The sequence below is a fragment of the Mangifera indica genome, chromosome 2, assembly GCF_011075055.1.
Source record: "Mangifera indica cultivar Alphonso chromosome 2, CATAS_Mindica_2.1, whole genome shotgun sequence".
NCBI classification, from domain to species: Eukaryota; Viridiplantae; Streptophyta; class Magnoliopsida; order Sapindales; family Anacardiaceae; genus Mangifera; species Mangifera indica.
The window spans coordinates 1,576,081-1,602,314 of record NC_058138.1 but is presented as its reverse complement, the minus strand read 5'-3'; the positions used below and the strand labels follow the sequence as shown (position 1 = coordinate 1,602,314).

Below are 26,234 nucleotides of genomic sequence, written 5' to 3'. Positions count from 1 at the left end.
TAATGCAATATATTTTTATCATACTTTTCAGCTGTGGCAATTAGCTGTGGGTATAAATCTTTAAAAAGGGAAAACTCAGGAAAACGCGATGTGTGGAAGTATGAAAATCATAAAATTTTGTGTATACATTATTGTGAGAATGTTTAATTAGAGGGAACTAATGACATTCTTGTATATGTCGCAAGTGCGTGATTCATATTCTACAGTAAAGAAATGTGTAAATCAATTGATAAGTTTATCTTTTCTTTATCTTGGTATAATTCTATGGTTTCTGGTCGCCACTTTTTCATGTTTCTTGCATTCCATCAATCATTGAATGAATTTTGTAGTTGAAAATATTTCGAACTTCAGTACCTTGGTCCTTGATGGATTTGTCGTCTCTGGCGTCTACCCTTGGTCTAGACGCATCATCATCATTTAGATGAAAGGTTTCATCTAGATTCTTCAAATCCTGACGAAATCTAGCTGGAGGGAGAACCATCACTGGGAAGGAGAGAGCGTGACTGTCGTTCACCAAGAAATTTGAAAATAGGGAAAAATGTCATTTTTCAAAACTTAATCTTAGGGGGGAAAAATGTTAGTTTTTCAAACTAAGGGGGGAAAATGTTATAAATTTTTAAAGTTTTAGGATTTAGTAGAAAAATAACAATTTTAGCTTTCTCTCTAACAGAAAATTTTAATAGAAGTTAATTTATGGGTAAGTGTGTGAGTTTTTTTAACTGTTATAGGTGTATTTTTGAAATTAGATTAAAACTTGGGTGGGACATATTGTTTGGCCAAGAAGAAAATATAGACATTGAAATGGTTGTTGAAATGTAAACGTAGGTTAGAGACAATGCTATCACTGTCATGAGCAAATGACTTTTGAAGTATGAAATAAGAAAAAGCAGAAAAGATACTGCAGTAGAGACCCACCACATGAAGATGAAGATAGATGAGAGTATAATTTACTCTCCAAAATCTGTATGAAAAAAAAAAATTCAAAATCCTTCTACATGATGAAATTTCCTACTTGACTTGAGATTTTAATCGAGATATTTGAAGAGTAGAGTCTCTATCATATGGTTGCTTCTTGGAAGATGCCTTTGTTTTTGTCAGATTAATTATCTACTTATTGCTTCTTGACTCTTCATTTTCCACGGCAAATTAATGAGGAGAGTAGTAATTTCCAATGTCATATTAATTGAATTTCGTGAAACTTTCATTTCATGTATAAATGAATTGAGATGATAATTAAAATTGCCACCGTTTTCAATGTTAAATCAATTGAATTTGGTAGAAGTTTCAATTTGTTCATAGTAAAGTTAAAAGCAATTGACACGTAGTTATCATACAATATATACATAAACAAATGATACATATTTTAGAATATATTGAAATTTGATATAATACAGTTATGTATCCTATGATACGATACATATTAGTTCGTAACAATAAAATTAACGATATAGACTAATACACCTTTTAACTAAATTAGATATGTAATTAGGGATAGATCTAAACTAGAGCAAGTTCGAATATCTCTTGACTTGAGTTTAACTCAAATATAACTTAATTTGATTCGATTCAAATTAATAATTTAGATTTAATTTGATTTGATGGTTCGAATAAATGACTAAAATTTGATTCATTTTGAATTAATGATTCCAATTCGAACTGGTGATTCGGTTTGAAAACTAATTTAAATTTGTTTGTTGGATGCATGTCATATCAGATCAAATGAATGCCACCGTTGAAATTTGAAATGGCTTCAATTTATTTGACAATGTGACTTTGTTTACATTGATTTTGTATTCAAAACATTTTCAATGTATCAGCGAATGTTATTGAATTATTAATTCAAAATCAGTTGAGTATACAATAGAATTAACAATTTTTAACACGATCTATTAATTTGATACGACATAATATAAAAAATATTAGGTTAAGATTGAGTTTTTTAATACAAAATTTATTTTGGGTCAATCCAATATGACACGAAATTAAATCGAATAATGTTATGGTTCATACGAAAGTAACCTGACACAATCTGAATCGATTCAAATATTTTGGAGAAATATTACTTTAATAAAATTTGTTAGAGATAAATTATAGAGATGTTAAAAGATAATATCAACAACACTCATTGAATGAAGTTTGTAGTTGAAAATATTTTGAACTTCAGCACCTTGGTCCTAGATGGATTCGTCATCTTCGGTGTGTACATTTGGTTTAGACGCATCATCCAGACAACAATAATTCGTTTGAACAACGAAGGTGTCATCTAGAAGAATCATTGTTATCCAGATGATGATGATTCGTCTGAACAACGAAGGTGTCATCTAGATGAAGGATAATCCAACCAGAGGGAGAGTCATCACTGAGAGGGAGAGAGCGGTTGTCATTCGCTAGGAAATTTGAAAGGGAGAAAAATATCACTTTTCAAAACTTAATCTTAGGGGGAAAAATATTATAAATTTTTAGGGTTTTAGAGTTTAGGGAGAAAATGACGATTTTACCTTTCTTTCTAATAAAAAATTTTAACATAAGTTAATTCATAAATGAATGTTTAAGTTTTAAAGTATTGTAAGTGTATTTCTAAAATTAAGCCAAAACTTGAGTGGGAAATAGTCTTTTAGCCAAGAAGAAAATATGGGCAGTGAAAATATTGTCAAAATGTAAACGCAGGTTAGAGTGCTATTAATTTTAGGCCAAATTACTTATTCCCACCCAAGGTATAGTGAAAACTTGAAGTGACCCTACTAAGTTTCGAAAACCTAAATACTCATCCATCAGTTAGTTTTGACTATTACAAAAAGGGGTAAATTTGTCATTTAGAATTTTTATTTAAACAATAAAAGTTATTTCCTCTTCCCCCCTTAGTTTTAAAAACTAAACATTTCCACGCTAGCTTAATTTTAAAAAATTAATCTTTCACCCCCAATATATATGGTTTTTAGGATTTTATACTTTAGAATGAATAACTGCCCCTTTAAACTTTGAAACATTGCACTTACACCTCAAAAACTTCACTCCATCTTTTCGATGATCGTTCTTTTCGATGTTCCTCTCTGATGGCATCTCCCCCCTTCCTTGGTGGTTTTTTGACTTGGAAACCACTGAAAATCCTATCAAAATATTTGGATTTTTGTACATAGATTTATGCAAAAATCACATAGATTCATCAACGATCTGTGAGAAAATTGCACAAATTTGTCTACAATCTGTGCACCGATCACATACGTAGGCAACGTCTGTGTGATGCCGTCTGGTTGATCTGTGCATCTGCAGACACATTGATCATCGCACAAATTTGTGCAATTTTTACACAAATTTGTGCATGAAAATGTAACCTTTCCAAAAAGATTTTTGGTGGTTTCCACGCCGGGAAACCACTAAGGAGGGGGGCAGATGCTGCCAAAGAGGAATGCTAAAAAGAACGGTCGTCGGAAAGATGGAATGAAGTTTTTGGATTGTAAGTGCAATGGTTTAAAGTTTGAAGGGGCAACTGTTCATTCTAAAATATAAAATCCTAAAAACATATATAGTGGGGTTGAAAGATTACTTTTTTAAAATTAATTTAGGGGGAAACAATTAGTTTTTAAAATTAAGGGAGAAAGAGGAAACAATTTTTTAAATTTAAATAAAAATTCTAAATAATGATTTTACCCTTGACTATAACAACTAAAACTAATAGATGAGTGAGTATTTGCGTTTTTGAATTTTAACAAAAGTCACTTGGGTTTTCAATTTTAACAGTGCAGTCATTGTCATGTGATAGCTTCTTGGAAAATACAAATGACTTTATGAAGTATGAAATAAGAAAAGGCTAGAAAGAGACATTGCAGTGGAGACCCATCATGTAAAAATGGAGATGAATGAGAGTACAATTTACTCTCAAAAAATCTAAAATGAAAAAATAATTCAAAATCCTTTTGCATGATGAAATTTCCTACTTGACTTAAAATATTTTTATATCTTCAATCAAGATATTTGAAGAGTGGAGTCTCTATCATATGGCTACTTCCTGGAAGATGCCTTTGCTTTTGTCAAATTAATTATCTACCTACTACTTCTTGACTCTTCATTTTCCACAACAAATTAATGGGTCAATGGTAATTCCAGTGTTATATCAATTAAGTTTAGTGGAACTTTCATTTATATATAAATGAATTGAGATGATAATCCTGTTAGAATTTGTATTTATTTTAAGGCCAAAGGACTTTGTCCCACCTAAAGTATTTTGTTTTTCCAAATATCTCTCTCTTAACTATAAAAATTCCAAATATTTACCTATGAGAGGTTAAGTCTGTTAGTTTTAAGGGAAAAATCATTATTTTATCTGTAATATTAAATATAGATTAAAATTTAATCTCTTTTTCCCCTCTAAACTTTAAAAATTAAAAGTTTGCCCTATAGGTCAAGTTTTAAAAAATAGCACCTCTCCCCTTAGGGTTTAAAAAATTTGAAGAAAGATTACAGTGGAAACCCACCATGTGAAGATGAAGATGGGTGAGACTCAAAATTTATCTCCAAAATTTAATTTAATTTGCATTTTGTTAATATAAATATAATTTTGATAGTGACTTCTCTCCAATAATCCTAATAATTGATAACTTTCCCGACAATAGAATAATTCCATTGGCTGAACTATTACCTGTTACAACAATTTGATAATAAATTATTAATGGTAATTTATAAAATAATTTTCCACCCAATTGAATTATAAAATAATTAATTAATGAGGTCGATAGTCTTCTACAATCCTCTGTTCACATGTGAGTTTCCACAATCAATCAATTGAATTTGGTGGTGCTTTCTTTCATAGACGAATCATTCACACTAAAGTTATAAGCAATTAATTCTTGTTCACTGTGATCTCTCTTGACCATCTTCAATTTTCTTCTCTCTCAATAATTCGGAAATACTTTCACTCACAAACCTCCCTGAAACTAGTTCCCCTGATTTCTTTAGTTTGCATCTTGTTGCCCTGTTACTTTCTCTGTTTTACTTTCTTTATTTCAGAATCCTTTTGCCCTGTTTCTAGTTCTTTATTTTTTTCTGTTTCAATATTTCTAATTTCTACAACCAAAAAAAAAAATTTTGCTTTCTGTCATTTCTCGATTACTAGAAAGAATTATCATTTCTTGTATTTATTGTTAATTTCAGTGTATTTTAATTATTTTCATTTGCTTTACTTCTCTTCTGTGCTTTTCAAACTTCAAAAAATGGTTGATGTTGCTGGGAGTATCGGTGGTGTGGTGAGTCCACTCCTTCAAGTTGGCGAGTGGTTGGCTGCTCCGATTTGGCGTCAATTTAAGTACGTGTTCAACTACAGGAGCAACTTTAACAGTCTCCAAGAACAAGTTGATAAGCTGAAGAATACAAGAGACGAAGCTCAACGTAAGGTCACTGCAGCTGAAAGAAATGTGCAAGAGATCAAACAGAATGTCAAAAACTGGCAGAAGGATGTGGAGAAGACCATTATTGAAGCAGAGCAGCTGATTCAAGAGAAAGCAAACAACCCTCGATGTTTCAAGGGATTGTGCCCCAACTTCATCATCCACTACAAACAAAGCAACAAAGCATTCAAATTAAAGCGAGATGATATTGCTCCACTCCACCAGCAAGAAAAGGATTTGGATCCAGTTTCCTATCCTACTAATCCACCGAAGATCTGGCTTAGATCTAGTGAAGATTATTTGGCTTTTGAATCAAGAAACTCCACAATGAAGAATGTTTGGGATGCTTTAAATGATAACAATGTCTTCATGATTGGTGTTTACGGGATGGGTGGTCTTGGGAAGACTACTCTTGTGCAAGAAGCCGGTAGGAAAGCCAAGGAGAAAAAGCTCTTTGAGGACATTGTCTTTGTAGAGGTAAAGAAACATATAGTACAATATTGTTTATTTGTAAAGGTTTACTTTATATTGGTTCTGACTGGGCGTATATATATATTTTTTAAATCTTGCAGATATCTGAATCTCTTAATATAGAGAAGATTCAAACAACAATTGCAGACAACTTGGGTCTGGAATTTAAAAACAAAAGTGACAGAGCAGATGAGCTATATGCAAGAATGAATGGCAAGAATATTCTTTTAATTCTAGATAATATTTGGGAACCTCTAGAATTTGAAAAGATGATAGGAATTCCTTGCGGAGCTGGTCGTGGAAGAAATAAACTTTTGTTCACAACAAGAAACAAAAATGTGTTGGAGAGAATGGATTCTACAAATAATTTTGGGATGCACTTTTTAAAGGATGATGAAGCTTGGACCTTATTCACCAAAATGGCAGGTAACTGTATTATAAAATTTTCACTTGTATGTTTTTAAGGTCAACACATTTTAATTTTTTAAAATTATTTATTGTACAGTGATGTGAATATTAAAAATTAAAATAATTATTACATGAAAAAATTTGATTTCAAATTTTAATTTCACTTGTGTGTTTGATAGAAAACTTTACAATTTTAGTTTAAGGGTAAGGTTCGTGTCTAAGATCACGTTTTATTATATTCATGTTACAGAGTAACCCAACTTAAAGTTAGTTTGTTTATTCATTTGATGGCACTATTTATTTAACTGATAACACTATCAACTACTCTAACAATATTATTCACACCATCAGTGACTTTTTAGTGACATTGTTTATCAGCTCGAATGTGATTGAACTTGAACTTGAGTCTAGACTTATGTCTTCAATCCAAGCTCGAGTCAACTTAAGATTTCGCTCAGGCTGAATCCACCCCTATTTTAGATATCAAATTTTTATATTTGATTTTATTGTATTTGTTTTCCTAAGAGTAAATAACATTTTCTCACCCAAGGTTTTGTTTAAAAATACTTTTCCATACAAAATTAAACTCCGAAAAAAATTGCATAAGGGTATAATAGTAATTTTATAATCAATATATTTTGAAACAAATACCAAAATTTGTATATGACTCAAATGTTTTGAACATGACAATTTTACCTTTAAAAGGTTTAAAATCTCACAAATCAATCTCTGAAATATTTTCAAACCCTTATATAATTTAGAACTATTGTATAGTCCCAATATTTGTGACATGACATTTATACACATAATTTGTTGTATTCTGTTTAATTTTGTGGGGATGTAACTATTATTTTTAAAACTATTATTGGGCAAACTAATAGTTCAAAATTTTTCAAAAAGACCCCTAAACGTTTTTGAATTTCTAGTGACCCCTACAAAATTTTGAAAATATCCTCAATATTTTCAAAATTATAGTTTACCTCTCATATATGATTATACGACAAAGATACTCCTATATATAGGAAAAGAGAAAAAAGGGGTAAAGATGAAATGAAAGGAAAATAAAAGGCTTATATAATTTGGATATTTAAAAAATTATTTTTAATTTTTGTTAAATTAGGGTTATATGCTAATTTTGATAAATGAAATAGTAAGGATAAAATGGTAATTTTACTTCCTAATACGTTGTTTCAATAACATTATTAAATTTTGGTTGGGAAAATGTTTTTATGCTTGATTTTGGGTGGAAAAGTGTTATTTATATCAACTAAGGGATGAAAATTGCTCTTGAGGCCAAACCTTGGGTGGGACAATGTGATTCACCATTTTTCTAAAAGTAAATACTTTTACATTTTCATTAATATAGTTTGATTTTGGGTGAAAATGTTACTTATACCAACTAGAGGTAGAAAAGTGTTCTAAGATCAAACATTGGGTGGGCAATGTATTTACTCAATGCAATATTTTGATTTGCATGTAAAAGTTTAGTCATAATTGTTATAATGTAAAGGCATTAAACTTTTTCAAAGTTTGACTTTGAGAACGTGCACAATTTAATAGATTTAGAACATAAATAAACATAAAATTTCCACTAAATTTGTGTACTACCAAATAATTTTAAGAACCTTTTTTTCTAAAGTTTTTTAAATAAAACTATTTTACATTTAAGATGTTGATTGTATCTTTTTCTAACACTTTGAGAGAGAGATTATATTGCAATTATTATGTTACCAGCTTTCACTTTTTTTTTTTGCAAATAAAATTTCAAGAGGAATAATATTTGATATTATAAAGTGGAATTCATTAAGACCAAAAGTTTGATGAATTTATTTGGAAAAGATTGAAAGTCAACATTTAGAGCGTTTTTTAAATCTAAAGTGCGCATGTAAATAAAAAAATGCAATCTGTAACTTATATTTCTCTGCAGGTGACGTTAGTCAAACACGTGAATTGAATTCTTTACCAAATGATGTATGCAAAGAATGTGGAGGTTTGCCGATTGTCATTTGTACAATAGCAAAAGCATTAAGGAATAAGAGCGAAAGATCTTGGTGGGAAAATGCTTTGGGACTACTACAACCGCCTCCCCCTACAAACTTCACTAGACCTTTGGAAGAGTCATATAAAAAGATTAAGTTGAGTTATGATTATTTAGAAGATGACAAGCTCAAGAAAACTTTTATAATTTGTAGTTTAATGGAAAATGACGCTTCCATTTTAGACTTATTGAAAAATATCAAAAGCATGGGGATACTTGAAGGATCTAAGTTAACCATAAAAGAAGCAATGAGTAGACTAGAGGTCTGGGTCGATGAACTCAAAGACCGTTGTTTACTACTTGATGGAGGAAGTAAAAGAAGATTTTCTATGCATGATGTTATTCGTGTTGTTGCTGTAACATGTGCATACATAGACTACCATGTTGATACAGAGAAAAATGATGTTGAAAAGGAATGGAAGGATAAAGATAAGCTTGGATTATGCACAACAATCTCATTAGTCGGTAATGATATTATTACTCAACTTTGGCCTGAAGGATTAAATTGTCTAAAACTTGAATTTTTTCAGGCAAGTCAGATGGGTTCTTCTTTCCAAATCCCTGAGGGCTTTCTCATTATGATGCCTAAGCTCAAAGTATTAAATTTATTTGAAATGCAACAGTCATTGTTGTCATTATCAATTGATTGTTTGACTAACCTTCAAACATTGTGTTTAGATGGTAGCAAAATTGAAGATGTTACTGTTATCGAAAAACTTAAGAAGCTAAAGGTCCTTAGCTTGCGAAATACTTTGATTGAGGAGTTTCATACAAATATGGGTCAATTGACACAATTAGAGTTATTAGATTTGAGCTATTGTAGAAAGTTGAAAGTTATTGCTCCAAATGTGATATCTCAGTTATCCAAATTGGAAGCATTTTATATAAAGTCATGTTCTATTGAGTGGAACCATGGATTACTTGAGGAAGTGAAGCGGTTGTCCAAGCTCACCATTTTGGAATTGGATGTTGAAGATATCAATGTGTTGCCTAAACGCTTTTTTTCCAAAGAGCTTAAAAGGTACAACATATCAATTGGCCGATGGCAGTGGTTTCTTTTTGGAAACGACCAACTTGAGTGTTGGAGGACATTACAATTTAAATTTAATTCTACCACTTGCTTAGAAAAATTACATGAAATCAAGAATGTTGAAGCTTTGCTATTGGACGAATCTTCAAATGAAGAGAATGATATTGAGGCTTCAAAAGTTATTTTGCAATCCAATGAAACCAAGCCACTTTTTAACAAAAAGGTTTGATTGACTATAACTTATTGTACTTATTAATTTTTATGTTCTTATTTTCTTTTATGTGCATTCTCATTTGCTAATATATAGTTGTGGTATTGTATAATTCATTCTATTTTGGGTTTTTTTTTTTCCTGGTGATTTAAATTTTCCATTCAATTTCACTATTAAGTACTTCTTTTCAGTCTCTATATTATATAATCTTTATCAAATTGATTTCATCATTTCATGCTTGATTTTGTAGTTGATACTATTAAAGACGAAAAAACAAAACACATTGTTAATATTTATGACATGTCATCTATAAATCCATGAAAACTAATTGTTATTTTCTTTTTTAATTTTTCTCATGAGTTTGTAAATATTGAAACAATAATTAATTTTGACTGCAGGTTACTTTGACTGATTTGATGAGTTTGAAATTGATCAACATTACCTTTGGAAAGATTTGGGAGAGTCAGCTTTCAACTTCTTCTTATGAAAATTTGACATGGTTTAGTTTAGAAAGATGTGATAAAATAAAATATGTGTTTCCATTTTACATAACTAAAAGCCTCCAACAACTTCGATGTCTTAAGATACATTATTGTAAGGTTTTGGAGAAGATTGTTGAAGAAGAAGAAGAAGAAGAACAAGGAATAGAAATTGTTAATTCTATATTTCCACATATAACTCAATTGATGCTTCGAGATTTACCCAAGCTTACTGTGTTCTATCAAAGAGCACATGTTTTGGAATTACCATTGTTAAAAGAGTTGGAGATAGAAAAATGTCCAAACTTCACTTCAAGATATGAAGGCTTCCAAGATAATAATGAGAAGGATGAAGTTCAAGTTTCAGAGTCAAAATCCATTTGTTTGAAACATAAGGTACTAATCTCATGTTTATTCTTTATTGAAAAGTGTAAAAAGAAAAGTCCTTAGATACACATACACACACTCACTTAAGTATATAATTTTTAAAGTTTTTTGTTACTTTAACCAAAATTAGAAAAAATTAAAATAAAATGAAATGATTGATCAATTGAATTTGGATAGATTATTATAAAAATCTTGTCAATTAAATATATTATAGTACAAAGTTTAAAAATTCCAATGTTGTTTTAGTTTTGAATTAGAAAAAAAATTGAGAAGTAATCATAAATTTAAGATTTTGTATTGTTTAAAACTCGAGTTAACATTAATATTTGTGAATTCTAGGAAATTAATAAATTAAAATAATTAAAAAATTGTTTTTTAAGACCATGTGGTGGATTATCTTACTTTTGTGGGCTGATATTATCTCTTGGACTTAGTCTAGACTAGTTTATATCTTAAATTGGGTCTCTATAAAGGGGTATGAATTTCGGTTCAACACACATTTGTTAAGAAAACTCAACAAGATGGCCTATTTAGCCCAAATTTATAAGTAAAGTAAACTGCTCCTGCATTTTTTATGAATAATTTATCACTCGATAGTTAATAATTTCATATTTAAACTACTTATACTCTTATTTTGAATTTAGAATATCTTAATAATAGTATAATTTCCATTATTATATTTATATTACAAATTTGATTTATTTTCTTATTTAAATTTATCTTATATGTTACACATTTGATCATATGTTTCACAATTTTTTTTTTGACAATTAAAAAGTATTGATTAATTATTAATTAACTATAGTACTATATTTCATGAATTTAATTATGTGCAAGAAATTGCAACAATTAAAGTTTTGTTTTAAGATTATAATGAACTCATTGGATTTTGTTTGTATATATATTTGCAGATTAATTCTGATTTGGAGGCAATTAGATTGGGGGATTATTGGGAAGGGGATGTGAGAGAAATCAATTGGTTGAGTGAATCTAAAACTCTTGAAATCTCCCACACTAATATTTCAGTTGGACTCCTTCAAAGATTTTACAATCTTGAAGTTCTATTTGTAGCTTCCAATGATAGATTGATGAGTCCACTGTCATTCTTAACCTATTTCCAGAATCTTACAATTCTGAAAATAAGTTATTGCCATGGGTTGATAAAGAGGTTAATAACACCTTCAATGACTGAAAGCTTGGTGCAACTAAGAGAAATGAGAATAAGAGGTTGTGGATTGCTTACTGAAATAGTAGAAAACGAGGGAGATGAAACAACAATTGAAATTGTTTTTAACAATTTGAACAAGTTGTCACTTGAAAATTTAAATTGTCTCACATGTTTTTGTTCTGGAAATTGCTCTTTCAATTTTCCATCTTTGGAAGAGTTAATTATAAAAGATTGTCCAACTATGAAGACTTTCTCTTCAGGAAGCTTAAGCACACCAAAGTTACACAATGTCCATTATAGGAAGTCTTGGAGAGATGAGAAGAAGCTAGTAAAGATTGGGGAGAATGACTTGAATACAATTACACAACAAGCAAACAAAAAAAAGGTATGTATTTAATTAATTAGTTTAATAATATTTCTAATGTTTTAAGAATACATATTTTCTTCTCTAATTATAATAAATTGTGTTTTAAGAATACCGCATTAAAAAGAATTAGTTTTTGCATATACTAGTGGCCACCACACACTTATTACTATAAGCACTGTTTTATATTTCTAATAATCTATCATTTCATCATTTTTTTCTCCTTGTTCCTTTTAAATATACATAAAAAATTATTATTTGTTTTCCAGAGCAATTTTAATTTTAATTTGATTGACATATTTTTTCTTTAGGTTAACTCTGCTTTGGAGAAATTGACATTAAGTGGAAAATATATCATATCAATTTGGCAAGGAGACTTTGAAGAGAACTTTGGCAAAGTAAAATCTCTTAAATTGATTAATGATGAGCATGCATATATTCCAATTCATATCCTTATGAAATTTATCACTCTTGAAAGACTCAAATTAAAAGTGAGTTCATACGAAGAGATATTCTCATATGAAGAAGGTGAGGAACATGTTGGAGCACTTGCACAATTAAAATTTCTAAAATTGTGGGGACTTTTTAATTTAAAGTGCATCTGGAAACAAGACTTTCAGTTCAAATCAATTCTTCAAAATCTTTGTGATTTAACTGTAGCATATTGTCACAATTTGATGACTCTACTGCCATGTTCATCATCATTCAAAAATCTTACTACTTTGGAGGTGATCTACTGTAATGGATTGCAAAACTTAATTGCATCCTCAATAGCCAAAAGTCTAGTATGTTTAGAAGAGTTGAAAATAAGAGAATGTGAAATGATGATAGAAGTATTAGCAAATGAAGGAGACAAAGAGGAAGATGAAATTGTTTTTGAGAAACTTAAGGAGTTGACCTTGGTAAAATTAAAAAGTCTCACATGCTTCTATTCTGGGAATTGCGCCTTAAATTTCCCATTCTTGGAATCATTAAATGTGTCTAAATGCTTCAAGATGAAAACTTTCTCTGGAGAAGGCTTAGACATGCCAAGGTTACAGAAGGTGAATAAAAAAGTTTGTACAAATGACCTCGATTCAATCATACAACAATTACAAAATGGTATGTATTCATTTATTTAACAATGTTTTTGTTTTTTGTAGATTTTTTTTCTCCCTCATTGAATTAATAACAATCAATCCTCAATGATCTTTATTATTGATTTTTTCATTAATTAAAATCCTCTGAGTACATGTACCAAAGCTACAATATTACAGTTTAAGTATCATTGAAGTTAAAATAAATTGAGTATGTGTGCTTTTTAAGAATTGAGGTGGTTGTTAAGGAAATTCTTCATCTTCTTGTTTAATTGATATATTATAGTCATTTTAGACATTGAAAGGAACATTAATTCTCTATAATTTTTGTTTTACAAATAAATTAATGTGTTATTTTTTGTGATTACAGATTGTTCAGAGTTCTGTGATAGAATGAGAAACAAACGTATAAAAGAACTTATATGGTTAGTCAAATTTCTTCTTAAACTTATTTCAAAAGAATATATACATTGCCTTCATAAATTCAATTGATTTAGAAAGTAAGAATGACCATGTCCCACCAAAACTTTGCTGAATTCACTTTCCATTCTCTAAGTTTGAAAATTAAAATTTCCCCCCTGTATGTCATTTTTTGTAAAAAAATTAACGATTAAAAACAATTTCTCAAATGGATGCTGCTTCCTTCAAATGCAACAACTCCTGAAGCTTTCTTTTGATTCCACCAACACAGGTCCCCCCTACTTCGGTCTCTCCCATCCTCGAACTCTCAAATATGGTAATTTCCTTTCATTTACTAATTTCGCATTTGTTTAATTTACATTGTTTCCACACTAACATATGTTTAATGTCACTGTCGAGGATTCTTCAGACTGGGAATCATCAGAAGAAGAAGAGGACTGGAGCCAGACGGCGAGGATGGAAGATGAAGAAGAAAGCAGCAATGTTTGAAGGGTTTTCAAACGATCAATTGATGACGGCAACAACAGTTGAAGTTTGTCAAAGAAAGTTTCAGGCAAAACCATACATTAAAACCCCGCCATAACTTCACTCTTTCTCCCTTTTTTCTTTCCTTATTTAACTCATAACACCATCTCTTTAAATAAATGTTCTAATTTCCGAATTTACTCATTTTTGCTTCTGTTATCTTCAGCTATTTTACGTCTTTATTTGCGTGCTATCTTAGTTTGATTTCCTAATGTACTCAGTGTTACCTCTGTTTTCTTCACAGGTAACAGAGAAAAAGTTTCCTACAATGGTTACCGGTTGGACGAGTTTGTTCCATAGAAAAAGTCAGCTTATGTAAGCCAAGAAGATCTGCATATTTCTAAGATGGCTTAGGGAAACACTTGAATTTGCTGCTCAATGTCTTGGTGCTGAAAACCGAGGAAGTAGGCTTCCTTAAATTTACTTAAATGAAGTTTAATCTTAGCCGCCTTATCAATTCTCTTGAGCAGTTGATAGGCTCAGAGCTATGATGATAGAAGTCAGTAAAAGAGAAGAGGCACGAATTGTTCCGGATCCAGATGTAGATACTTATATGAAGGTATCTTCAGCATATTTTTCTTGTTTGTATCAAATGTTTTGTTCTATATGCTGTTGCTACATGTATGAAATATTCATGAAAGTGGTTGTTATAATAAGCAATTTCTGCCGAAGGACAATAAAACAACCCTTCAAACAGATCATGTTTTAAAGCTGTTTCTCTTTGTTGAAGCTGTAACCACATTTTTTCGTAGTTGATTTTTATCGAGCAAATGTTTTAAGTTAAAATCTTAACTGTGTTAGGTCCCAAGTATTAGATACCTGCTATTATAAACCTTACAGGATTAATTTACATTGAAATATGCAGGAGAGGTGGTTGCTCCCACAAAAGCCTTATTTCTGGATGAAATATCAAATGGTTTAGACAGTTCAACTGCATATCAGATTGTTGTTTGGCCATAGCAGCAGGTGCATATCACTGATGCTACTGTATTGATTTTTACTTCTTCACCCAGTTCCAGAAACCTTTGAACTCTTTGATGACTTCATTTTGATGCGGAAGGAAAGGTTGTGTATCAAGGACAATGCAATAAAGTTGTAGAATTTTTCAAGGACTGTGAATTCAGGTGTCCTCAAAGACAAGGTGTAACTGACTTTCTTCAGAAGGTAAGTGAATTACAACTTACAATCATTTGTTTTTCCATGCTTAAATGTTAGTACTTCAGGTTTTATTTTTAATTCATTTATTCGGCTGGTGATATCTCAAAAAGATCAAGTGCAATACTGCTACTGCACTGATTCTAATTGGCACTAAGAGAAGTTGTTCCTTCAATGTGTATTTCTTCAATTTTCTGCTATGGCAGCTGTTTGAATTCAATGCTACTGAAGTTTGTTCAATGTTCACCCAGTTGAATTCAAATGCTGCCTCCTGATCATCTTGTGCGATGATTTTGCAAGAAAAGCCGGCCAATAGTCAAGTCAAGATTCCAATGACGGTAAACTTGATTCTCCTTCGAATGGTGAATTTGATTTCTTGCAGTTCAGATTTTAATCCATTTTTGTTCCAGTTGCATTTGTTTCACTTCAATGTTTTACATTATTATGATTTTTTTTTTCTGTCTTATCTTATTTGACAGGAGGGATGGTCCTAACTTTTAAACCCTAATCAGTAGCAATTCAGAATATGAACTATTATGTTGACTTCCCTACGGTACTCCTTATTAGCCATTCTGCATTCACAATCGGTTATTTTCATTGCATGATATTTAAAGGCATCAAATCTAATACCTTCATTTTAACATGTTTAGTCATTAATTTACCTTCTACTTCCCTTGGTTTTAGGAGAAGAGGAAACTCCTAACTGCTCTCTGATATATCTATTGGATTAAGGCCTACTGTGCTTATGACATCGATGGGTGTTAGTGAAGCTGGAAAGTCCACTCTTCTAGGCCTTGGCCAAACGATGTTGTGTCAATGACAAAACTCATGGTTCTTGCTTTAATCACTTATGAATCAATGAGTAAGAGTTTGTTAGTACTAAAAGCTCTAGGTTCATTCCCTTGGAAAACTGAACTGAGGTCATCCAATTGTCATGAATTGACTAATCTATGTTCGTTTTTCAGTTAAGCATTCAATTAATTGATGCTTCTTTATCTGTTGTGCTAGCATGTCCTTCTCGTAATCTCTTTCTGGAAAATGTTTTCATCATTGTCTTCTGGTACTAGCTGTAGGACTGTCGTAAGTTGTAACTTGGTTTCTTTATCTGTTCTTGTAATTTAGGTTGCTTAAAGGTTGCAGTATTCCCAGGTAAAATATTATTGACCAGAAGGGCAGTTCCTAAAGAGGACCCAAGCATACATTCCCCAAGTTTTGGACGTAGCTTTTCTTAGAATGATGCTTGGACAAGTAATAACATGCATGATTCCATAGAGGTATTATTAATGATAACTATTCATTCTTTTCAATTTCATAATTTTGAGTTTCATTTGAAGTTTAAATATTAAAGGATTTGATTTGCTGTTTTACTTATTATGCAGGTGGAAGATCAAGATACAACCAAGCCAAACAATGGAAGTGCTTAGTCCACCATGGGTGCTAGAGCTACGGATTCTGCAAGGGTTATGAAATTTACCAAGGAGCTCTCTGCTTCCATGGTCATATTGGGAATCATATTGAGTAGGTATGCCTTTTAGTTTAATGAGGCTCGAGGTATCAGCTATAGACTATAGTTCTGCAGTTGTTTCCTTACATTTCATTATGTTCTGTTTGCCTTTTTGAGTTTGTAGTAGTCAATTCTTATTGTTCAAAAGTTGAAATGAACCATTTTACGAGCATGCATTCAAGTGATTCTCCATTTGAGTTCTGGGATTTACATAATCTGGCCTCTTAAGTACAATATACATATTATTGAATATATTTTTTTCCCTGATAAAATTTATGTATGAACTGATAACAGGGATATGCACTACCTAATTCAGATGCAAGGGAGGGAGTCCTAAAAAGGAAGCGTAGTGAGTATCTTGCCTGTCTCTCAGTTTAAAGGTATTTCAGATACTGAATGTTCAGATGACGAAAATTAACATGCTTTGCCAGGTATTTTGACTGAAACGAATGAAAACTCTGAACATATCATAGCACAAGTAAAATTAAGTAATACATTAATGAAATGGTAATGTGCTAGGCCTCCAATACAAAAGGAAAAGCGTAGAAATTAAACATAGGAAGCTGAAATCAGGGCAGATAATGGAGCTGAAATCAAGGCTTGCCCTGATCAGCAGCTTGATTCAAGGAAAAAGAACAAGAGCAAGATCGATAGAACAAAGCCAAAACAGCCTATAAAAAGGGAAGATAAGATGAAGAAGAGGCAAGCAAGAATACAATAATTCTTTAAGGGGGATTTGCAGCCAAAAGAGGGAGGGGGTTGGCATCTCTACTTTCAGCATATTTCTTAGAGTTCTTGTTACAATTTTCTGTAAGAGAATAAACACTTTTAGTGTGAAGTTCATAGATATAATCCTTTGTGCTTGTGTATTTACACTTTGTAGTTCTCTAAGTGATTACAAATTCTATTCAAGCTCATTTTTTTTACGGTGCATGAATTCAAATTTGTTTCTTATTTCTCATAAATTTAGTTTATTTGATTTATTTTATTCTCTGGTTAGTCAAATTTTGAATGTATAACTATATTTCTTTATTTGACATAGATGATAATAAAATTGAACAAAATCTTAACGGTTTGTGAGGAAGAGTGAATCTTATCCCTTTGGTCATTCTCATCTAGACAAAAAGTTAATTTAATCAAAATTAAAGAAGGGTTAAATTAGATCAAATTAACTTTGAATAAGGGTTAACCTAACATTGAAATATTTTAACACAAACTCGATTTAAATTATAAAAGCGTTTTAATTTTAAACTTAGTTCAAATAAAGTTTAAAGTCGAATGTTTAAATCGATTTGAATTTGACTTATTTATGAAACTAAATCCAATCTTTGGCTTAAGCTTCAATCAAGTTTGATCTATTTTTATTCGAATTTGATTTGTTTAATCTAAATTATTGACTTTGCTTGTTATAATATTATCCAATCTTGTAATATAATAATTGTTAAAATTGATCTAATTGTAATGAATTTTTATTACCGTGTTTGTGACACAATGAAATATTTGAAGCAATAATTTTTTTAACTAGTTTGATTTTGGTAAAGTAATATAGTATGAAAGAGTGTATTTAGAGATTAATTACTCCTGTAAACCTCTATAAGGTATGACAATTATATTAAAGAGATGATCGTGATTTGATATGAAGTAATTATTTTTGTATGTAGTTATGAGATATAATAACAAAGTATCTCAACATATATGAAAAGTTGAAACATTAATATCTACATATGTTGGAACATTAATATATAGAAATGTATTTTTGCCTCTTTAGAAATCTTAAAGGACTTTTATTGGTATATACCATATGACATTATTATTGCTACTCTTGGTAGAAGAGGGGCTGTGGGTCAAGCTGTTCCTGGTAAAAAATAACAAGATTTCATGTGATATAAGGTATGTCCAAATTTGATGATGAAATTGTTATTAAACCCAAATTGAGTTAGCTTAATTTGAATGTAACTGTAAAAACAATATGAAACCTTGAGTTGAGATGAAACCTTTAGGTTGATGATATTTTTATGATTTATGATGTACCATTTCATTTAGTCCATTTTACGAAGAATCAATGGAATTGACTTAAAAGAATCAATAAAAGAATAAGACCAAATAATAATAATTTGAGAAATATAAATGCAAAATTATAACAGTTGAGAGAATTGGACTAAAATGTAATAATTTTAAATGACAAGGATGAGAAGGAATTATCTTTAAGTTTTTCTCCCACTGAAAATCTTGTAAATTTATATTTTGGCTAAAAATATACGCCAGCTCAGTTCACTTTTTAACCAATAACCACACACCCAAACTTTAAATTAGAATTTCTCTTTTTTTTTTTTAATTCAAAATTATATATGATAATAAATAAAACAAAATTATTGCAATAATTAGTTTAAATTATTCAAATAAAATGAGAAACCTAATATGACCTATATCGAGCCCAACAATCTTTGTAGAAGATTGTAGAAGAGAAACTAAAGAGTGAAAAGAAATGGACAGATGTATGCAGCGGGCCCACTAATCTTTTTGAATAAAACCTACTTTTTTCCCTCAAATCTTGAAACTGTAACCCAAAAATAACCCAAATATATTGCCTATAGGCTTGAAAAACACTAAAACAAGACAAAACAATGTGAACATGACAAAAAATAAATTCAATTTATGCAAGCTTAAACTAACAGCACCTTACATAATACACTCATTCTCGGTAGGCAACATTGTTATACCATAAACACGAAGGTTAAAATTTCTCTTCGCACCAATAGTGCTACACTCTAGGGATCTAGAAAATATACCATTGTGTTCTGGTGAAAATTATTTGCAACTGAATGTCAGACAAAAAAGGAACATTCCATTCAAATTATGTAACGTGAAAAACACAATGTGAACTGAAAAAATTGTTAATAACAAAATAGCAGATGACAATATGAATTGCAAAACAAACTGAACATTTTACCACGTTATAAAAAACAAATTAATGATTATCCAAACAGAAAACGTTGAAACAATGTGAACACAACAAAAAATCCATTCATGTCATGTTATGCAAGCTTAAGGCAGAAAGAAATAGTGCAGATACAAAGATTTAAAATGAAATAAAAGAATCAGTCTTTTAACAAAACATGAACAATAGCTGCAACAGCAACAAAAAAGATATATGATAAGCCCTAATACAAACCAGAGATATGATAAGCCCTACGAAAAGCATAAAAAATCAGACGTGCATATGCATAAATAGAGGTTAGCCCTGTATTCCTCCAAGATCTATCTCTAGCCAATTTGTAATAAAAAAGGTCAGTTTCCTTATCAGTGTCTAAACTGGAATGATTCTGACTTTGTGATAATCACTGGTTCAGGCCCATATCTTTATACTTTGAAGCACAAATTGGATGTGAGCCCAAGCCAGGTTCATCACTTGACTCTGCTGTATTGTTGTTATTCTGGAGCTTCTAAAATTTAGTCTTCTAAATTTTATTCCTTTTGATTATATATAAAAATCTTCGGAGCTTCAGGAAAAAATATTCAATTATAATTGTACGGTTTATTTCTGAACCTAAATTTACAAATTCAAATAATGACACCATTATAAATAAAAACAATTTATGTATACGAATTAATGATTATCCAAACATAACACCACAAATGACAAAACATGTGACCAAGACAAACAATTATGGTCCAAATATCAAGATAAGAATTTCAACTTTGGCACAGAATTTGGTAACATATGATGTACTAATATTTCACGAAAGGCAAGACTTCAATTTTAAAAGTGAGAACACAGAACATGAACAAAACAATACTTTTGTATAATGCAAGCTTAAGGCAGAAACAGTTAGGGCATAAAAAAAGTTAAATAGAAGAATCAATCTTTCATCGAAACATGAATAAAAACATCCATCAACAACCAAAAAAACAAATGATAAGCCCTAAAACAGACCAGAGATGTAGGACAGGACAATACGAACTGATACAGAAACCGAACATTTTACAATATTATAAAAACGAATTAATGATTATCGAAACACAAATCAAACATTTTACATCATTATAAAAACGAATTAATGATTATCCAAACAGAAGACAGTATGTTAGAAAGATCATGCAGAGAAAGTAGTGAAGAAAGCTAAAAGATTCTTATCGATTTTTGAGAGATTTCCAGGCCGATGGTTGAAAGCGTTATGATTTTTTGAGTCAGTCTCAGTGACAACCTGTACGTGCGAATGAAATTGAAGTTTCCACAGAATATTTACAAAAGACGAAGAGAACTTGTGGATTGATGACAGTTTTTGCAGAAGAGAAACAAAAGGGTAAAAAGAAAACTAAGAGAATTTGGGAGGAAAAAGAAATGAACAGATGCAAGCATTAGGCCCAATAAATTTTTAACTTGAAACATGGCCCAACAATAGCCCAAATGCAGTCTATCTGCACAGCAAATACAAAATCATATGGTATTAATCAAAATCATATAGTAAGTGTGGCATTATATGAGGTTACATTTCTTCTTAAACATATTTGAAAAAATATATATAAGTTGCCTTTAGAATTTCAGTTGATTAATAAATTATAAGGTTATATATGATATTAATCAAAATTTAAATGTTATAATCATATGAAGAATTTTAGTGATATTATCCAATTTTATAAATTTATTATAGAGTTAGGTATCTCCAGTGGCACATTACAATGACTCTATTCTTACAAATGAATCTTGTAAATCTACTCTAGTATCTAATTTTGTTCTTTAGTTTATAGTCATTTCAAACAAGTTATAATGCCAACGCCATCCTCTCCCTTTTGTTCTCTGTAACCCTTTCAAAATTGACTATAATCTCGTCTACTTAATTGTCATAAATCTAAGTCATTTTTGTCAACTCAAATATATATGGTTACAACTAATTGAATATGTATGCTAATATATGTTAATGTTTTTTATTTCACAAATGAAATTACCCAGTTGTTCTCTTATCTGTTTGACATATTGATAAAGTTGGTGTCAAATGACTTTTAATACATTGGGAGTCGATCACAAGTCAAAATTAATGTCATTTTCATTAGATTCTAATTGCCAAGTGGGCTCATAATTTCAAGAATTTTCATCGAGGATTTATATAATGATGTTATAGTTTTATTGTTTGGAAATATGATTTTCATGTTTTATTGCTAGATTATTATTAGTAATTTGCTTTTGAAATTGATAATTATACCCACAATTAGAAAATGTAGCCGGTGGTTTTATTGAAATTTACAACGGGAGAATTTTTAAGCATGTGTACATTTGGTTTAGCTATGTAAAAGTCATGTTAAGGTTGCATGATTGAAACTCCAGAGCTGGTGAGACTATTCATTTGATAACTGGAACATTTGGATGGACTTTGTTTTAAGACTATTTCTATCTATCTATCGGTATGTATACAAATATGCGAAGACAGACTACTATAATGATGAATACCCAAACTTATAAAAGTCTTATTTGTTGGCTTTTAGACACTTATGAGATAGGCAGAGGAGAGGCATACCAACAAGGACTCGATGTATGTTTAAACCCTTTCTTGCTCTTGTTTTCTTGTTTCTTTTTGAAGCCTTTTGTTTTTTGGTTGTTTTTCATTTTGGTCACCACCGTTTTGTTGTACAGAAAGCTAGAAATGGTAATACATGTCAGATAGTGATCTTATAAATGCATGTAGAATGAACAAATGGTTTAGGTCTTTTCTTGGTTTGGGTGTTAAATGTTTGGGGCTTAAATGTGTTCTGGTAGTGAAACCTTTTAGGATATGTTAAATTTAGCATACAAGTGTTTGTTTTAGGTATTGTTGAGAATATACTCCTGTATCATTGAAGTTTAAGGATCTTCATTAACTATTGGAATTGACTACTATATGAATTTATGACTGGGTAAGGCTGACTATGACTAGTATAGGTTTTTTTAACTTTAGCAACTTGGTCCTCCATGGGATCTGTAGAACAAACCATTTTTAGTGAATGCTCAGGTTTAACATATGTGGTCACAGGTGTTTGAAGTTCAGACTTTGGCAATTAATAAATGATTTGTTGTATTGGATTTGTACTTGATCTTGAAAAATGCAGCGAACTGAAGTTGGGAAAGAAAACAGAACTGGTTTATGGCATTGCCCAATATTGCCCAGGACATCAGAAGTGCACATTTCTAATAGGTTGCTTATTTTTATAGCATTAGATTATACCGCACTCTTATGTAGTTGTATTCTACTGCACAGACCATAGGTTTCTGGGCTATATACATCTGAGACAGAACCTAGTTAGCCTTTTCAGATCCAGTTTATATTTCTATCCAAACATTAATTTGCTTTTAGCTTGATGCAAGATGAAATTAGTGATTTATGGTTTCATTTAAGTTTTTTGTGTTATCTAGTTAGATATCTTACTTATATACTAACTTTTGATTCTGTTTTCTTCAACGGATGATGGGAAGATTTTAAAAAACGGTTACAGGCTAGACGAATTTGCTCCCCAGAAAAAATCATCAGCTTATACAAGCCAAGACGATCTGCATATAGCAGAAATGACTACTGAGGGAGCACCTCAATTTTCTGCTCAATATCTTGGTGATGGAGACTGAGGAGGTAGGGAAGTTTCAGTTGTAGCTACTATGAATGATAGCAGCTTCGAGCTTTGATAAGTGTTCCTTATGTGAAATTGTACTTCTATTTCCAGCAGGCTGTCAGAGCTAAGGTTTATGTACGAAAGAGAAACAAAGCCGAGGCAACCAATTCAGCAACGGTAGGAATTACAAGTGTCAATGGTCCAAGAGTAACAGCTGTAAAGCCACAAAAGGAGGAGCAAGCAACGGTGAACCACCTTCCAACTGTAGAAGCAGTAGGTCTCCAACTTTCAGAGGAATGGAGAAGGCACTGTGAGAAGAGAGTTGGTATATCAGCCATGGGAAAGAAGGAAAAAGGTAAGCGGATATTGGCAGCATAGGAAGGAAGGGAGAGACCAGCCTCTCTGATTGCTGGAGGAAGAATTGAATTGTGGAAGCTGCTGTAATCGCCGAACTGCTGTATTTTTGTTAATTGTGTTGTTGTGATTGAATGTAGAAGTATCAGAAAGTTGCTGAGACATTTTGTAACCATTTCATACATGATATCAATACAAAGACTACTGTTCATTACATCACAATTTGATTCAGTTATTTGCTTACAAACAAATTCCAAATACAACTACATCACTGTCATTGCCTCTGTGTTCTGATCTGGGCTCTGTAGTCTGGGAGAGGATCTCCAGAAGGAAAGCTGCTGCTGCTGGCTCCAGGTGAGGCAACTTCAGGTTCCTATCATAGGCTTCTTGTTTTTGCACGGTAGAATTTCTTTTCTAGTCCCTTAGATCAATCTCATTTAGACAAAGGGTTAACTTAATCATATGTAGCAAATAACGGTTAGCTTGAGATAATGAGTTGAATTTTAATTCAAACTCGGTTTGATTTGTAAAATCGAGACTTCAACTCAATTTGAACTTGGTATTAAACTGAATCCATATCAAATACCCCCAGCCCCTCGGTCCTAGTTCCAAAATTAAAGGTAGTTTGAATTTAGTTCGAATAAATTTGATTCAGTTAAATTTATATCTTGAGTTTGTGATTTATTGATAAAACGATGTCACTTTGAATTTTGTTTGATTTGTTGTTCCAAATTTTATATCTATGGTTATGTTATTCGGATCTTATTATTAAGATTTTAGCAATATAATACAAGAGAACATATGTCTAATCTCTGAAGACTAATTGAAGTCTTTTATCTCTATCGAATCCTTTATATTTGTAAAATTAAGTAACAAGGTTTCAACTGTGTATACAATTGAGATACAAAAAGTTCGTAGAGATTTACTCTTATTATAAGTCTTTAATAGAGTAAGATAATTATATTAAAGAGATAATCTCATTTTGATAGAAATGATTATTTTTTGATATAGCCACGAGATGTAAAAAGAAAGTACCTTCACATATTTAGCTATTATGTCATGCTTTTGCCATTGGTTCTAAACGACGTGACTCTTTTCCAAGACTTTGAGATGATCTGTGATAAATGACATGTTTAGTTATTGTTGACTTGATGATGCGTAGCGGACAATCTTCTTTTGTCTAAGTTTTGTTAAAGAATTTTCCATGTAATAGTTATAAATATTTACTAAATTTAAAATGGATAAATCTAAATATTTTCCCTTTAAAGAATGACTACAATCCTACCAATTGTGAAATAAAAAAAAATTTCTAATTGCAATAAACAACAATTTATATCAATAAATGTTGTATTATTAATATATAGAGATGTATTTTTGTTGCTTTAGAAATCTCATAGGGCTTTTATCATTCATTATGTGAAGGTACTTTCTTTTTACAATTTTAGGTTTTAGCATAGCACAATACAACTTTTTTAGTTATAATTTTAGGAATTCCTAAAATTATAACAAAAATTCCTAAAATCACAAAGGCACAACCTGTTGTGACATGGCTAAGTTGTGGGTGTTTAGGTTTTAGCATGGCACAATACAACTTGTGACACATTGAACCTCATCATTTTTTATCCGGCACAGCTCGGCCCATTGTCCCCTCTATTATAAAGAAAAGCAATAAAAAGTGCTTGTTTATGATTTAGGAATTTTTGTTGCTTTAGGATAAAACTTTTTGGTTTATGATATTTTTGAGATGTATCATTTTATATCTATCTGTTTTACTAACAATCGGTGGAATAGACTTAAAAAAGATTATCAAAAAGCGTAAAACTAAACTAATTATAATTTGAAAAACAAAGGGACAAAATTATAATATTTGAAATAGTTGGACTAACATGTAATAATCTGAAACCACAAGGATGAAAAATTATATCTTAGTCTTTCTCCCGTTGAAAGTCTCTGAGTAATGTCTTGTTAAAGTCTATTGTGGCTGAAAACGTATGTCATCATAACTTACTTTTCAGTTGGAAACCATACTTGATGCTTGAATAGCTCTTTTAGAATTTAAATTGATCTCTTCGATTTTCATGTAAATTAGAAGTGGAATGAAAAATATTCATGTTAAAATAAAAATGAGTTAGTTTAAATTTAGTTTTAATTCATAATTCAAATCTCATATTTGTCATATGATCAATACATGATTTTTTATAATGTTTTAATTGATAATATATAATATCATATCGTTTTAATAATTATTTAAAATAACATTAAAACTGAGTGAAATTGTCCACAGTCCTGAGTCCACTCTTCAAATGACAAAGACCTTAATATCAACCCTATTCATGTTGTGAGTTTCCAGTGCAATGTCTCTTCTTCTTCTTACAAAAAGCAGGGAAGAGAGATGAAGATAAATGGGAGTAAAATTTACTCTCCAAAATTAAAAAAAAAAAAGGTTAAAGAATTAATTCAAAATCCTCCTACATGACAAAATTTGTTATTTTACTTGAGATATTTTCATATTTTCAGTGGAGATATTTGAAGAGTAAAGTCTCTGTCGTGGCTGGTTCCTAGAAGGTGCTTTTGTCTTTGTCAGATTAATTATCTATCTACTTCTCTTTTTCCACCACAAATTAATTAATGAGGTCAATGGTAATTTTCAATATCAAATCAATTGAATTTGGTAGAGCTTTCATTTC

At 30.8% G+C, this 26,234-nt stretch overlaps 1 protein-coding gene and 1 long non-coding RNA gene across 12 annotated transcripts; both read left to right on the top strand.

The window, feature by feature from the left end:
* The first annotated feature begins 4,734 nt into the window (after window positions 1-4,734).
* Window positions 4,735-13,990, top strand: LOC123208394 (disease resistance protein At4g27190-like). Of its 2 annotated transcripts, XM_044625881.1 has the most exons (9): window positions 4,736-5,858; window positions 5,954-6,278; window positions 8,188-9,551; window positions 9,938-10,414; window positions 11,317-11,958; window positions 12,249-13,038; window positions 13,384-13,438; window positions 13,705-13,749; window positions 13,843-13,990. In XM_044625881.1, coding segments are annotated over exons 1-9 (4,350 nt in total). In that variant the 5' UTR covers window positions 4,736-5,207; the 3' UTR covers window positions 13,844-13,990. The 2 variants fall into 2 exon arrangements, 1 of the variants encoding a protein (XP_044481816.1); XR_006500777.1 differs by lacking the exon at window positions 12,249-13,038 and having other exon boundaries at window positions 4,735-5,858.
* Window positions 13,991-14,202: 212 nt separating this feature from the next.
* On the top strand, window positions 14,203-17,543 carry LOC123208400. Of its 10 annotated transcripts, none has more exons than XR_006500779.1 (9): window positions 14,203-14,517; window positions 14,824-15,122; window positions 15,365-15,451; window positions 15,593-15,666; window positions 15,798-15,975; window positions 16,236-16,387; window positions 16,493-16,635; window positions 16,912-16,966; window positions 17,049-17,543. It is a non-coding gene; the product is annotated as an uncharacterized LOC123208400 (long non-coding RNA). The 10 variants fall into 10 exon arrangements; XR_006500782.1 differs by having other exon boundaries at window positions 15,227-15,451; XR_006500785.1 differs by having other exon boundaries at window positions 14,824-15,451; window positions 16,263-16,387.
* Window positions 17,544-26,234: the final 8,691 nt, after the last annotated feature.